At 38.5% G+C, this 16,566-nt stretch overlaps 1 protein-coding gene across 1 annotated transcript in view; it reads left to right on the top strand.

The window, feature by feature from the left end:
- The window catches only part of rho-5 (rhomboid-5), a 76,784-nt gene that overhangs the window by 33,823 nt on the left and 26,395 nt on the right, over positions 1–16,566 (top strand). Inside the window, exons 3-5 of the mRNA XM_017616694.1 lie at positions 7,004–7,258; positions 7,346–7,603; positions 14,690–15,037. Coding sequence (XP_017472183.1) covers positions 7,004–7,258; positions 7,346–7,603; positions 14,690–15,037 — 861 coding nt within the window. The remainder of the gene's footprint in view (positions 1–7,003; positions 7,259–7,345; positions 7,604–14,689; positions 15,038–16,566) is intronic.

Below are 16,566 nucleotides of genomic sequence, written 5' to 3'. Positions count from 1 at the left end.
GAGAAAAAAGAAGAGTCTCGCCAAATAAATCATTAAGCCAGCTGAAGGCAAAACCTATGCAGAGGTGCTGGGAACGATACGTGGTAAGCTCCAATCGAAAAGACGGAGACCATAATTTGATCTGTTCGGAAAACCCGCGAAGGCGGCGTGCTCATCGAAATGGAGCGCTGTGGCAACCACACAGCATTTAAGGAAAATGTGTGCACTGCCATTGGCCAGCTTGGAGACGCCCGTATTCTCACTAGACGTTTACGTCTAGAAGTTCTGGGCATGGACTGCCTAACCACGGCCCCAGAAGTGGAGAACGCTATACGCGGGGAGTTAGGAGACAAGATGAATGGCCAACTTCGCGTCTCTCTCCTCGCTGTAAACTCGCGAGAACAAAGAATGGCCGTGGTGGAAATCGATGAACTGCCAGGCCGGACTCTTATTGAAAAGGGGAAGCTGCGAGTAGGTTGGATTATCTGCCGCGTCCGAGAGCGCGCGGATGTCCAAAGGTGTTTCCGCTGTCTGGGGTATGGCCACAAAAAGGCGGCATGCAAAGGCCCAGACAGAAGCAGTTCATGCTGGAAATGTGGTCAGCAGGGCCACATAGCCTCTGCGTGTAAAGAAAGCCCAAGCTGCTACCTGTGCTCGGCAGGAGATGGACAGAAAAATTCCCATCACCTGCCCGGGTCGGGAGCGTGCAAGGCCTTCAGGGATGCCCTTGCTGAGGCTAAGACAAAGCTTGGGAGAATATGATTAAATTTATACAAGGCAATATGAACAGGAGTAGGGTAGCTGATGACCTGCTGGACCAATTGGTTCTTGAACAAAGAGCAGACGCTGTCATCATCAGTGAACCCTATAGAACAAAAGAAACCTGGCATGTTGACCAATCAGGCTCGGCCGCGATATGGATTGCTAACCCCAACCATCGCGCAGAGAGCAGCGGGGTAGGACGCTGCTACGTCTGGGTTAAAATGGCGCAAATCACTGTGGTGAGCTGCTACCTGTCTCCAAACGACACAGTCCCTGTCTTCAGGGGAAAGCTCGAAGACCTTGAAGACGAATTGCGCGATATAACCGGCCACATAATTGTTGCTGGAGATTTCAACGCAAGAGGCGTGGAATGGGGTATGCCCCAAACAAACACCAGGGGAAGACTGGTCCTTGAAATGGCAGCCCGCATTGGCCTGACCATCCTCAACACCGGAACGACCCCTACATATCGAAGGCCGGGTTTTGGATACTCTATCCCCGACATAACCCTGGTCTCAGAAAGCCTTCTCCGAAGGGCTGACGGATGGAGAGTGATGGAAGACCTGAGTGGTAGCGACCACAACTACATCACCTTCCAAGTCACTGACATCACGCGAGGGCAAACACGTAGTATCCCTCGCAGGAAACCAGGATGGAACCCGTCTAGGGTCGATGTTCGCAAGTTCGATACGTCACTCCTAGCAGATTCCCAAGGCATTTCACCCACAACGGGAGAGATCCACAACAGGGAGTCTTGTACTAAGCTGGTCGAAGAAACTATGCGCTGCATTCACCGGGCATGCAAAGCCTCAATGCCACAGAGGAGAGCATGGTCAGGTAAAAAGCAGGTATACTGGTGGAATGACCGAATTGCTGAGCTGCGAAGGGCCTGCCATAGAATGCGGAGACTCGCAACGCGCGCTCGTGGTAGACCCGAGGCGCTGACCAGAGCAGCAGCCTACAAAAGCGCAAAGAAAGCACTTGGGGCCGAGATACAGAAGAGCAAACGGAACTGCTGGAAAGCGCTATGCGACGAAGTGGATCGCGATCCCTGGGGCCAGGGATACAAAATAGTGATGAAAAAGTTCCATACATCATCACAGGCGATGGATGAGGCCCGAGTTAAGAATATAGTGGATGCGCTATTTCCCACACACCCACTAAGAGCCGACACAGTGTTCGTCGAGGAGCAAGCCGAGGCACCACTGTTTTCGACAGACGAGCTGAAGCTAGCCCTGCGAAGCATGAAAGCCGGCAAGGCTCCAGGCCCAGATGGCATACCAGCGGAGGCAATCAGGTTAGCAGCGGAAACGAGCCCTGATCTTCTGCTTAACATGTACAACAGCTGCCTTAGGGCCCGGGTTTTCCCAAGCCAATGGAAGAAGGCGAGACTGGTGCTTATACCCAAGGGCAAAGGGGACCCAAACTCTCCTTCATCCTTCCGGCCACTCTGCATGCTAGACACAGCAGGCAAAATGATGGAGAGTCTGCTCAAAATACGCTTGACGTCAGCCATAGAAAGCGAGGGAGGCCTTTCACCCCGACAACATGGCTTCAGGAAGGGACACTCAACTATAGGAGCAATTGGCGAAGTAGTCGAGGCGGTACATAAGGCCGAAGAAGCCTGCCACCAGGCGCGGCCAATAGTGCTGCTAGTCACACTGGACGTCAAGAACGCCTTCAACTCGGCAAGATGGGACGATATGCTGGAGGCCTTGGAACGGTCATTCAAGGTTCCAACATACTTGCTAGATATGATCCGGGACTACCTCAGAGACCGTTGGCTTTTGTACGACACAACACAAGGTCAGAGAAAGAGACGTATAACCGGCGGAGCGGCACAGGGGTCTGTACTTGGCCCGGACCTCTGGAACGCCACGTATGACAGTCTGTTGCGCACGGAAATGCCGGAGAGCGCCTTCCTTGTCGCCTTCGCGGACGACGTGGCAGCCGTCATAACAGCAAGAAATGTCCAGCTAGCACAGCTCAAGCTAAACCAGGTCATGCGCAACGTCAGTGGATGGATGAGCGATCACGGTCTGCAATTGGCTACAGCCAAAACGGAGATCGTGCTCCTCACCAGGAAACGGATCCCAACAATTATAAATATAATGGTCGGACCTCAACCCGTGACGACTTCTAGGTCTACAAAATACCTAGGGGTGAAGCTTGACAGCAAACTCACATTCTGGGAACACATCCATGGAGTATGTGAAAAAGCTGCGCAGAGCACGGCGGCTCTAAGCCGGCTGATGGCAAACGTGGGCGGCCCGAAGCCATGCCGCAGGAAGCTTCTGATGACAGCGGTCCAATCGGTGCTCCTGTACGGGGCAGAAATATGGGCTGACGCATTGAAAGTCAAAAAATACCGGGTTCAAATGTCTTCGGTACAGCGCAGAGGGGCACTACGCATTGCTTCTGCATACCGTACAGTGTCCGCGGACGCGGTTCTAGTTATTTCTGGCGTCATGCCAATTGAGCTACTTGCTTACGAGCGAAAAGAGATTTACAATCTCAGTGCCGAGATAGGTCGAGCAGCTGCCGCGGCAAGGGCGCGCGAGCAACTGATCCAGCAGTGGCAACAAAACTGGAACGCGAGCACAAAAGGTCGATGGACACACTCCCTGATAGCCGACCTTCAAACATGGCTGAACAGACCACATGGGGAAGTCGATTTCTACCTGACGCAATTCCTCACCGGTCATGGTTACTTCCGAGAATATCTTCATAGAATGGGAAGGGTGGACTCACCGTTCTGTCACTACTGTGGAAACGTCGAAGATAACGTGTACCACACATTCTTCACCTGCGAACACTTCTTGATTTCGCGCAGAATGTTGGAAGAAAGACACGGAGACATAACTCCGAACAACATAATTGGAGTAATGATCTCCAGCGCAGAAAAGTGGGAAGCAGTTGCGAGATACGTGAAATTCGTACTCCGCTGCAAACGAGAGGACGGTTGTCTACTGAGGACACCCGAATGAAACGCCCCTACAAAAGAGCAGCCCCAAGGCTCTAACAGCGCGCTCCTGCATCTGAAGACATGCAGAATTGCGGTGCCAGATGCGGGATTCTTGCGCGGGCGGTGGGAGTTTGGGTTTTAGTGGGTAGCCCAACACGCTTCGGTGGGAGTCCCACACTCGGGGAAGGTAGTATAGAGACTAGCGCCCCCGGCCAGTGCATAAAGCATTTCCCTCACCTAAAAAAAGAAAAAAAAAATAAATAAATAATAATAATAATAATACTAATAATAATAATAATAATAGTAATAATAATAATCCTTGGAAGATTCATGAAAGCGAAAAAGTTGTTATAAATATATTAAAATATATCGAAAATATTGTAAAATACTATACTCATTACCCTTGGCATCCCTAGACTAGAATTAAAGGAGCGCTTCCGAAATTACCATAATTCCATTTATTTTCCAAATCTCTCTAAATTTCCTTGTAATTTCATTTCGCAAACTACAATCCATTTAATTTCTAATGATATCCTAAAAAATTCATTATTTTAAGAACTTTCGCATACATTTCAATAAATTAGCACTGCTCAGTCTCCCTTTTGCCGAAATTTTAACACGAGTGACGACTAACTTTTGATTTGTGTTTAATAAATTATAAGAGCTGGATTGAAAGTAATAATAATAGATTGGCGCTTACACATATGTTAGTGTTTGGCCGCGCTTCTCCTCCAGTTTGTGGCGTGCACCTTGATATTGTCACACAAAGTGGAGGGAACCTTGCATACGGAATTTGGTCGGTTTTCATCAGTTTTGATCGGAACTTTGTGCGGAGAAAACTTGTCTAGTGGCAGGGTCAGGTAACGTTTTAGTCCAGTCCCATCCTAGTCGCGAGAGTGCTTATGGTCAAATGGCCTGTGAAAACCGCAGCAAATCTAGACAAGTCCTTCTTGTCCAGTTTACTTACTATTGAAGTCCGATTTAGGCAGTAAGACCACAAACTTCTGCAGACTTTTTACGTTTAGATGCTCTTCCACGTTTAATTTATTAGCCATACTTACCCAGTTTTGAGCAATTTACCCCTGAAATATGGAGGTCCACCGAAATGTTCTATCTACATTGTTTTCCTAGCCTGGAAGTAATTGTCACAGGGAGTTATATATCGGGCTCTCAAAAAAAAAAAATATTGATGTTTGTCTCGGTGGATCCGGTATCAAAATTCTTAGCCTGGAGAACACTTGTCTATAGTTCAGCAGAATTTATAAACAACCACGGAGCGGGTTGTGGGTGTGGCTTAAAGTTGACGTATATTTTATAATAATTTTCGATTCGTAGCACCGGCTATCTTGGGAATGCACATTAGGTCAAATGATTACTTTTTCTGTGCGAAATTAATAGCAGCTAAAATATTGCATTATTTTAATGTAAAAAGATGGAAAACGTTAAAACAAGTGTAAAGGCAGTAAATAAAATGTTAAACAGACTTGGCTTTCGTAAAACAGAACTTACTGCTTTTTTGTATGTTCAAATGATGAGTATATGTTTTAGGTATTACTCAAAAACATTGTCCAATTAGCTTGGTTTTGACACAAGTTATTTTCTTATCATACACAACCCGCTCCTCTTTAAAATGAGCTATATAATAAAATAAGTATGGTCACATGTACATAAATGGTTTCTTCTAGCGATTAGTTATGGCATTATCGAAATTCCTAAATTAAAAAAAGAAAAATATTTACTACATGTCTCGCAGATATGTCTTGAGGAGAGATTCCTAAAGCAGTTTGTCTTCATAAATCACTTCATTTTCACTTGAGGTTTCAGTATTTCCAAATTCTCCACCGATATTATCTATTTATATTCAGAATACAAATGCTGCTTTGTGACACATTTACCGAAAATCGCTGGTAACTTCCTGAAAAGAATACGAATGTTTATATAACTAATTTGTTAAAAGAATGTTCAAAGCTCTATTCACTTTGAGTAAAAAAAATTGGAAATTTCAGTCCGTGAGTTCTCTCAAGGATTTGCCTTTTTGCGAAGGCGCTAGTGTATTTGTAACATAGCCTCGGCTACGCTACAGGAGATGAAATGTAATGCAAATTGAGGCTGCTATTTTTTTTTTGGTATCACATACTTCCATTTTCACTATTTATCACCATTAAAATGGATTATTTATCACCAAAAAATGTTGGAGATATTTTTGGAGATAGCTAAAAATTCGGAAAAAGGTTGGCTATCCTATTTTAGCACTTTAGCGATAGCGAAAGTTAGAATCCGGCTGATGGTCGACACAGTTGGCTTTTTGATTTCGAAAAGAACCTCATCAGCAAGAAACGCAATGTTTTCAGATATAAATATTTTAGCATCCTTTCCAAATTGTTTCCCATAATTTTCATATTTATTTGATAAATAATTGCAAAAAATACGCGTTTTTTTCTTCTTAGAGTTTCATGGAACTTTCGCAAATATCAGCAGCACCAAATTTTTTTTCAACATGGTTGACAACCGAAAAAGGCTTTTCTTTTTTCGAACATCCAATCAGCCAAACTTCAAACAACTTGCCTTTTGTGATAGCATGATAGCCCACAAAAAACCTTTTTTCATGAAAACGGCTAAAAACGGCAAATTAAGTAAAATAAATTGAACTCATTACATCTTAATTTATCCATTTCCGATTCCATTTTGTTTGCCGAAAGTTAACAAAATTGTAAAAGCTTACATAAAATCATAAATTGAAATAAATCAGAAAAATTTTTGAGGTTATGCAAATAAGTCAGTTTTTTGCAAACAAATGATAAAAAGTCACTTTTTTTAATTGGGACATAGGTTCTCACTTAGATATATTTTTTTCCCCATTTAAAATTTTCCTTTAGTTATTCGAACTTTACAAAAACAATGCACTTGAAATTTACAAAATAAACCGGTTGCGCAAACAACGTATCAATAACGTTTTGAAAGTGTAACTTTGGTTTATTGCTGTATAACGGTGTTTTTTATTTTACAAAAACTAAGTGAAGTTTCTGTTATTTTGGAGTATTCTCTACAGAATGGCAGCAAAAAATAATGTAAAACTGCCTTTACGAAATTGGACTTTCGCACAGCCAAATGTATCATTTGACCTAATGTGGAATGGTGTAAAGTTCTTCTTCAACTTTTCTGAAAATATATTCAACCGACTAAATAGATTTTAATCTGGCCAGCCCACCAAAGGGATAAAATTCAGTCAATTTTGGTCGGAAATCTCATTATCTATAAACGTTAATGGTAATATTAGTAAAACCAAAAATTTTTCAGATTTCCTGCCTGAATTACGTCTGCGGCATGCTGCCTTTCTTCTCTGTTGAGGTGCCTGATCAATTTTATCGTCTATTCACATCGCTTTGTTTGCATGCCGGAATTCTACATTTGGCCATTACTATTGCCTTTCAACACGTCTTTCTAGCCGATTTGGAGCGTTTAATTGGGCCAATACGCACAGCTATTGTATATATCGGCTCGGGTTTGGCGGGCAACTTGACCAGCGCTGTATTAGTGCCATATAAGCCGGAGGTAAGTTTAATAGCAATGTAATTTTAATTTTTTTTTATTAAAACAGTCCTTACGTATTCTTTATATTTCTACATTTATTTTGAACAGGTTGGGCCGTTGGCATCGCTTTCCGGTGTAATAGCCTCGCTAGTTGTAATACTCATACTAATTCACTGGAAGCATTTGCGTAAGCCACATATTGCGCTTTTCAAACTGATATGCACGGCAGCTCTGCTCTTCGGAATCGGTACACTTCCCTGGCAATTGAACTTTGCAGGACTATTGGCGGGGATATTCTGTGGCATTTTCTTAACCATTGCGCTGGTGCCGTTTGTCAGCATTACCAAATATGGACGAAAAGCAAAGGTTTCCACATTATTGTTCGTACTATCATATGTATGCCTAAGTATATACAGGCTATTTTGTTAGCAACTTCAAAGAATTTATGGTTACATTCTGTGGTTCATTTCATTACGAAAGGGACCTAAAATTGGCGGTCCATCTCGAACGCCTTAGGAATAGTAGCCATTTTTAATTTTATTTTGCCTCACTACGAAGGTGTGTCTTAAAAAAATTATATCTTTTGACATACATATAAGCCTTACGCTTAGAAAAATAGATTCATTCGGGAGCCAATAAAATTATCGAGTAGTTAGCGTTCAAAATTGTTCTTTTATCAGGCACTTAAAAGGATACAGCGACTATTGAAAAAAAAAACTAAAGTGTTAACTTGAATTTATTTTGGAATTTATCGACAGTAGGTTATTTCGGTGCAGGTTTTAGTACAATAAGATTCAATATTTATCCAATCTAAACAACAATATCAAATTGTAACTTTTATATTTACTTTTTAGAAGCTATTGTTGTTTGAAGACTTATTTTATGGGTAGAGATAAATTAAGAGGATTAGTCGTAGTACTGAAAGTATGTCCAAAAATCTGTTCGTAAGAGACGCATCAGACATTTTTTTCACTCTTCAAGACTAAACTCTTGTATGTAAGAAAAAAGCACAAAAAATCATTCGCACAATAAAATTAGTTCCTAGGCCTAAAATAGTTCGCGTTTTTTGAATTATGGCGCGATAAACATTATTTACAACCTTTTTCAATGATGAATAGTTTATTTTCACAAACCATAAGAAACTTTACAAAGAAAGCTCAAGCTCAAATAACAATAGCTCCTAAAATAGTAAACATAATGTTTAAATTTTGATGTTCTTTAAATTAGATAACCGACTGTTGATGAATGTAAAAAAGTTACAGGTAAACATTAAACGATATTTTCTTTTGCTACATTTTTACTTTGCTCGCCTGTTGTAAGTGTCTGATAAAACAAAAAAACAGTCATCTACTAGATATTTTTATTGGCCCTCGAATGAATCTATTTTGCTAAGCATAGGACTTGGACATCAAAATATATAATCTTTTTAAGACACACCTTCGTTGTGTGGAAGATATAAATATAAATGGCTGCCCATTCATACAGTGAGGGAAATAATGTATAAAAATTAATAGTTTACATTTTATTGCCGTTTAAATATTTAGCACGCATGTATTTGAGTACGGCATAGCTCAACCAATTACCTCAGAAAAATTAATTCATTTCCACTTATGTAACAACTAACTTCAAATTGATATATAATCACCCAGCAGCCTAATTGAGATAAACCAAATGCTTACACTTTTGATACATATCTTTGCAAATAATTAAATATTAGTTGAAATATCATCTAACTCTGGGCAATTAACTATTTCAGCATGAAAAGACATCTGAAAAAGAAACATACTGACTTTGAAGTGCTTCAAGCCAAATACATTTTAAATTAGTTGAAATTAAATGCAGAGTAGACAGCCGCACAGTGGGTTGAAATTAGACTGTAATGGACGCAGAGACATCAAAAAATGACTAATTAATATTTAAACAAGTAAGAAAGTCTAAGTTCGGGCGGAGCCGAACATTAAATACCCGGCGCAAGTATTAAATATATGTTTTCCACCTTTCCGAAAGCTACCGCTACATGATAAGCCGGTGTATAAATTTTAAGTAAACTAGCATCCTTAAATTTCGAAATATTGCAATTTCAAGCATTTCTGAAATTTACCGTTATATGAAAATCGGCCGTAATTTTAGTCCTATTTCAACAATTTTCAACGGTTTGCTTTTATGTGGCAAGCACAATAACCATACCGAGTTTGGTAAAAATTACTAGAACGGTTAACGAGATAAATATATGTGATCACAAGTGGGCGGTGCTACGCCCATTTTCCAAAATTTTGTCATAAACGTATTTCTTGGTAAAGAATTGTTGCAATCATCAATTTTGAATAAATTAGCTTCAATATTTACTGATTTATCGAAGATTTTGTATTTCTCGAAATTACCGTTATATGGGATGTGGGCGTGGTTATTGTCCGATTTTAGAAATTTTCGGCCAGTTGGTATGCTGTACCAGGACCAACAACTGTGCCAAGTTTGGAAGAAATTGGTGTAGCGGTTACCAAGATATACACATGTAACCATAAGTGGGCGTGGCTACGCCCATTTTCCAAAAATTTATAATATTCATGTTTTTCGTCTAAAACTCATTGTAAGTATCAATTTTGAGTGAATTATCTTCAGTAGTTACTAAAATATCGCAGTTTTCGTATTTCTTAAAATTACCGTTATATGGGAGGTAGGCGTGGTTATTATCCGATTTCGCCCATTTTCAATACCATCCGTCCCACGCCCAAAAGAAGTTCACGTACCAAGTTTCGTTAAGATATCTCAATTTTTACTCGAGTTATCGTGTGCACAGACGGACGGACGGACGGACGGACAGACAGTCACCGCTTAATCGATTTCTCTTTTCATTCTGATCATTTATGTATACATTTGTCTATATCTATCTCGATTCGTTTTGCCTGTTACAAACAACCGTTATGTGAACAAAGTTATAATACCCTTGTGCACAAGTGCGCTCGGGTATAAAAAGAATTATGAATTTTGATTCTACTTTATTACATCACGTTTTCGAACCTGAATATATTTTATAAACCCCTTAATCAAAAAGTTATAGCCATTTAAGAAAAAAATGTATGGAAAAAATCACTCAATTACCTCACATTTCATCATAACGTGGTTTATATATTCGTATAGGGGACCTAGTGTACTATGTATTTTAGTTGGTTCCATTGTTCGAAATAGCTCGCGTTTTTCGCAATTTAAATGTGAAACCCACTACTGGCTGGGAAAGTACTACGCCAGTACTGCGAGTCTGACAGCCACTTTTCCTACCTGGGTTATAAACATACTGTATAGTTTGAAATCCTTCATTATTTGATACTAATACGTTATTAATTGTTCTGGAAATGAGTTACCCATACATTATTTTCTTGCATTTATTTCAAACATTTACAATTAACAATTGATTAATGAACAATCAACAATTCATAACATAATAGTCGAAGATCCCAGGGCCGCCAAACCTATCTTATTTTCGAATTAATAAAATTTAAGTAATAAATAGTGTTATATGTATGTATTTTAGAATGTATGCGTATCTTTTTTTCTTGGGTAGGCCGCCCTTTTACAGGTAGCAGGTAGGAAAGTTACGCAAAAACGTAAGTTACTTTTGTTGAAGTGGAAGTGCTGATTTTTATATACATACATAAGTTTTACCTAATATTGTTACGAATATTCAGTATTCACAGACACTTTCTGTTAACACCTGAGTTCGAAATTATTCACTAAAAAACAGGGCTCGAATCGTAACATCCGTTCACGGATCGAAAACGATACGAAAGAAAATTACGTGATACGTCAGGCAGTATAAGCTGAATTGGACAAAGAGTACGTTTACGTATGTCATCATCCGAAAAATGTGTTTTTACGTGACGAGTAGTACGATATCGTTTGTTGCGATTCGAGCCCAGATTGTAAAATTCAGTGATTCGATTGTTTTGTATTTGTATTGTATTTTGCAGTTTCTACTGACTATAAATGCGTTGTATTGAATACAATTTGTTAATAAACAGTAACCGTATATTTTAAAATAATGATGAAAGTATTTTTGTAACGTAAACTATTTAACAAGGACTTAGGAATTCAGTAATTAATTCAAGGATAATCGTAACAATATGTGCAGTGTAGACCTTTTAGCATTTATTGGCTATTTCCCTTTATTTAATATTTTTTTTTATGAAAGTGTAGCTCGTTATCTAACAAAAACCATGTAAGTAAAAGTTTCAAACTTTTTCTTCAAACATTCTGAGTATGCAGTTTTGCAGCCCAGTCAATTTTATTTTAACGAAGAGCAAATTTTAAGTAGCTAGGACTTACCATTGATTTTTGGCATTTTTTTCGTGGAAGGGATCTCAGATGCAACGTAAATAATAAATAACATGGAATAAAGTGCGGAAAAAGTAAAAAGAATCGGCTAAAATCGGCCGATACCGATGCCGATTCTTTTAGCAGATACTAGCCGATGTCGATCGGCCGGACACTAGTCTGGGCATAGTAATCAAGAACGCATGTATGCATGAAGAACTGGTTCTCAATTAAGTTAATGTAATAACAACTTCTTCCAAGCCATTGAAAATATGCATTTTGTTAGGTCCACCACCTGGTTGCGCTCATTTCTGCCTTCGGCATCGTCGGGAAGAGGGCGGAATGTAATTAAATTTTATGTTTCTGCATGAAAACTCGAATGACGAAACAAAATAAATCTTAAACCGGCTGATTGTTAACGCGCGCAAAAAGATGCGAGTCATCTTTTCGCTTCGTGCTGCAGCTGCAACGATCTATGTGGCATGCTTTGTGCATTTTCATATAATTCATCTTATCTGTCAAAGCGAAGCAAGCGTTTTATCTGGCATCAGCTTTATTGTGCATATAACTCCGGCTACGCCATCCACTGTATCTTTGCGCAGAACCAACATCGAAATTTACCAAAAAAAGTGCATGGTTCAAACCGAATTTATTAATAAACTATAGCTAGGAAATTAAAAACTGTGTTTTAGATTAAAGTTTTATCCTTTGACTACACGTGTATGTTAAAGTTTTTTTAATTCGGGTGACGCGCTTGGATGCACCATTCCAAAATTATTGTACAAATAACTAAACCGCATCCAAGTTTCTCGATAAGGGGCAACAAACCAGGGTTCGTATTTGCACACACATGCTCTGCTCACACACACGCCAGAAACACATTCAATTTGTACTCACTGCTCATACACATGTGTGTGCATAAGTGGAAAACAAACTCTGCTCACAGAAAAGTGTGTGCTGTTTGTTATTAAGCACATGCACATGTGTGTGAGCCGATTTTTGTACAAATTTCAGCCCATGCACATGCACATAATATATTTTTAAAAGAATTTGTTTATTAAACGTTATTTTTTGAAAGACAATTCAATAAAAAGTGAGATGTTGTTTGTTTTTTTATATGACAGAAAACATATTAAAAAATTATTTTAAGATTTGAGATAGAAATCGAAGTGTATAAGTTTCTCTACGCAAAGCACACACATGTGCGTGTGCTTTATCCCACTGGGGAAATAGGTAAGCACCTTGCGAGGTAAGCCATGTTTTCTTTCAGTTTTTAGTACCAAAATTGTCATCATGACCAATGTCATCTACTAGTAAAGGGCAAAATGAACACCTCCGAAGACACATTAAGCTGATGCCAGATAAAACTTTCGCTTCTGACTTCGCTTTGACAGATAAGATGAATTTATGAAAATGCACAAAGCATGCCACATAAGATCGTTGACAGCTGCAGCCGAAGCGAAAAGATGACTCGCATCTTTTTGCGCGCGTTAACAATCAGCCGGTTTAAGATTTATTTTGTTTCGTCATTCGAGTTTTCATGCAGAAACATAAAATTTAATTACATTGCTGATAATTTTAAATCAAAATAATTAAAATCCACAGCAACTTTGATGAGTAAAAAAGCGGTACAACATTGTTTTCTTGGCGTTCATTGTGGCATACCTTTTGCGTCTGGCGCTTTGCTGGCAAAGTTATAAATGTCACGCAAAGCTACAAAGTTTTATCTGGCATCAGCTTTACGTTGTCAGTTGCAAAATAACGTGCAGCCGAAGTTATTTCCAAGCACCGAACTACTCCGAGCGACTGCTCTGCATTACACGTAACTTACTTTGTAAAGCGGCTCAGAAGTATCTCTGATACCAAATGTACATTCTAAATTCCTACTTACATAAGGCGGCCATGCCTTTGTAAAAGTAAGGGACGTTCGGCAGGGAAATGGTAATGACTGCCAGGTGAAGAGTAAGTTGCTAATAAGGTATTATTACGTGCTCTTAATTCCCACTGGGATATTAATAAAAATAAAGTACACACATGTGCCCGTGCTTTTTACCAAACGGCACACACATGTGATGTGAGCAAGTTTTTAATTTTTTATATGCACAGCACACGTGTGTGAGCGTAAAATGTTAGGATGTGCTGCGCATGTGTGTGCAAATACGAACCCTGCAACACACATTTTTATTGTTCGTTCATATAAAGCAGTAGAGAAAAATATATGTACATATATATATGCGAAAGGAAAATTTATCTGTTTAAAAAAACACCACTAATATTTCCTGCAAACACACATTGATTTTTCCTTAATTTTTATCTCGCTTCCGACACAGAATTGTTTTCGTGCAAAATAACGCGAAAAGCTGGCAATTTCTTACTCGTTCATTTTTAGGCATGTCATTGTTACGAATTTCGAAAGTTCGAAGATACGATTCGGAATGCAGCATACCATTTCTACGATTCTTAGCAAACTCCGAATACGAAAGTGTTGCAGAATAGCGGTGTAAATTTGAGGTTGGAGAGCTTTTGTCAGAAGATCCCTGCACCGACCCTTCCATCAACCTTCGACCCCTCTGTGCCATACATACTCTGCGGAAATGCGAGTTGAGAAAAAGCTGCTTGGAACAAGTATCCATGTTGGGACCAAAGCACAAATTTAGATTGCCCAGACGTGAGCTGGTTAAGAACCTAGTTGCCTGCCAGATCGCAGCCAAAAATATATTGAAACGAAAATTTGATAGAATGAAATGTGTTCTACTGATTATCCAATCGTAAAATACAAACTTTTTAACCAAAATAAACTAGTTTTAAAAATTAGTTCAAAGTCATGTTAATAAATTTTTCTACAGTGTAGGCTAGGGTTCAATAACCGCTCTACGGAGTTGTGAAGTGGTGAATACAAAGAAATATTTTATAAAAAAGTGCGGTCGACTTCATCCCTATGTACATTGAGCGAGAATTGTCCTCCCTGAAGACTTATTTCAGAAAATTTCGACTCTCGGAGATTTCATGTAACACTTAATTTAAACCAAAATTAAAAAAAATATTATAGTTATGTCTATATGTATGTGTGTACGTATATGAAAAAAAGAATTATGGGTTATACATTTCTAATTTGCTTTCCTTCTATTTAAATCTATTTTGTAGATAAATCTGATCTGGTTCTGCGTAATCTTCCATTTAATCGTATATTCGGCATTGTTGGTGATATTCTACGTATTCCCAACGGAATTAACTTCACTAAATGTGGGCGAAGTTCTAGGTACTAATTTCCATTCGAATTCGGGTAGCGGCAGCAATGTGGCCGACAGTGTCACTGTTGGTGTCGGCGTTGGTGGACTTGGCCTTGGCAGTAGTCATTTAGCCGGTGGCAGTGATGTCAGCAACGAAAATAGTCGAAGTGCCAATAGTGATGGTAAAAATAATCGGTATGAACCGATGCAGCAACAATACTACTATCACCATCGGTCCAGTGATATAATAACAAGTGGAACGGTATGTTTTTAAATGCCTTCATCACATATCTACATACAAATATATGTATATACATATATAGGGTTGCCAGACGTACTGCTTTTGGGAGTAAACGTACTCCTTTTTATTGCAATGTACTCCCTTGTACTCCCAAAAAAAATATCTGGAAATGTACTCCTTTCTCTTTTTTGTACTCCTTTTTCCAGCTATTAATATTTTATCATACACAGGTTGTAAAATAATAACTGTTGCACAGTTTTTTTTTTTAAATAAAAGGGACCTGCATAGATTTTGCGAAAAAGTACTTTATTGTTAACTATCCACAAATTTTAATTAAATTTCATTAATTCCTTTTTAAATTTTAACCTTCATTTGAGTTTACCTGCTGTAAACACTTTAAGAGAAAAGCGCAATAAAAAAGTAGTTTATTTTTAATTTTCCACAGATTTTACTTAAATTTTATTAATTAGTTTTTGCATTGTAACCTTCATTTGGGTTACACCTGAAAAAGACATGTCCAAAGGCTGGCAAATGCAAATAAGAATTAAAATTTTAAAACTAATTAGTAAAATTAAAGTAAAATATTTACAAATTTAACAAAAAAAAAATACTTTTCTATAAATAACCCTTTTAGTTTTCAAAAAATCTATGCGACAGTTATTATTTTACGCCCTATACTTTGCCATTCATGTTTTGGCAAACACTACTTACAGCGCTCTTACACGATGTGTATTTGCATATGTAAATGCTACTTTTTTGTATCTATTCGTATGTACCATATATTGGCGCGCATGGGGTAATAATAACAAGGTGTTGTCAGTAACTTAACGTCACTTTTTCGGTAGGTCTATTCCGTTCACGCATTTTAAAGTAGTAGAAAAGGTAGTAAGTATTTACTATTTTTAATACGTCGGGGCATACTATTTCAAATTAATTGTAGAAAAATGTATAATTACAGGTTTATAAGCCTACATATATTTTTGTATCGACAGNAGTATTTACTATTTTTAATCCGTTCGGGCATACTATTTCAACTTGAATGTAGAAAAATGTATAATTACAGGCTTATAAGCCTACATATATGTTTGTATCGACAGCTCCACACAGCTTGGACATATATTGTAACATAAAAAAGTAAAGGCAGTGAAATAAGGCAATTTCCTATAAGACTGTAAATGATTTCCTAAATATATTAAAACACATAAATATCGATAATATAAGCGAAATGTTAATTTAACCATGCTGCCACTCTATTCTAGAGTATCAGTAGTCCATTTGGCTCTATATTATGACAATGCAGCAAAAGTTATTTAATATAAAACAAGTAAAAAAGTCTAAGTTCGGGCGGAGCCGAACATTAAATACCCGGCGCAAGTATTAAATATATGTTTTTCACCTTTCCGAAAGCTACCGCTACATGGTAAACCGAGGTGTATCCATTTTGAGTAAATTAGCGTCCTTAAATTTCGAAATATTGAAGTTTCAAGCATATCTGAAATTTACTGTTATATGAAAAGCGGCCGTAATTTTAGTTCGATTTCAATAAGTTT

Source organism: Rhagoletis zephyria, unplaced genomic scaffold, assembly GCF_001687245.7.
Source record: "Rhagoletis zephyria isolate East Lansing unplaced genomic scaffold, Rhagoletis_zephyria_1.1 Rzeph_scaffold_01254, whole genome shotgun sequence".
NCBI classification, from domain to species: Eukaryota; Metazoa; Arthropoda; class Insecta; order Diptera; family Tephritidae; genus Rhagoletis; species Rhagoletis zephyria.
Note: the sequence above shows the minus strand (reverse complement) of the source record. Positions and strands in the feature narration are given on the sequence as shown.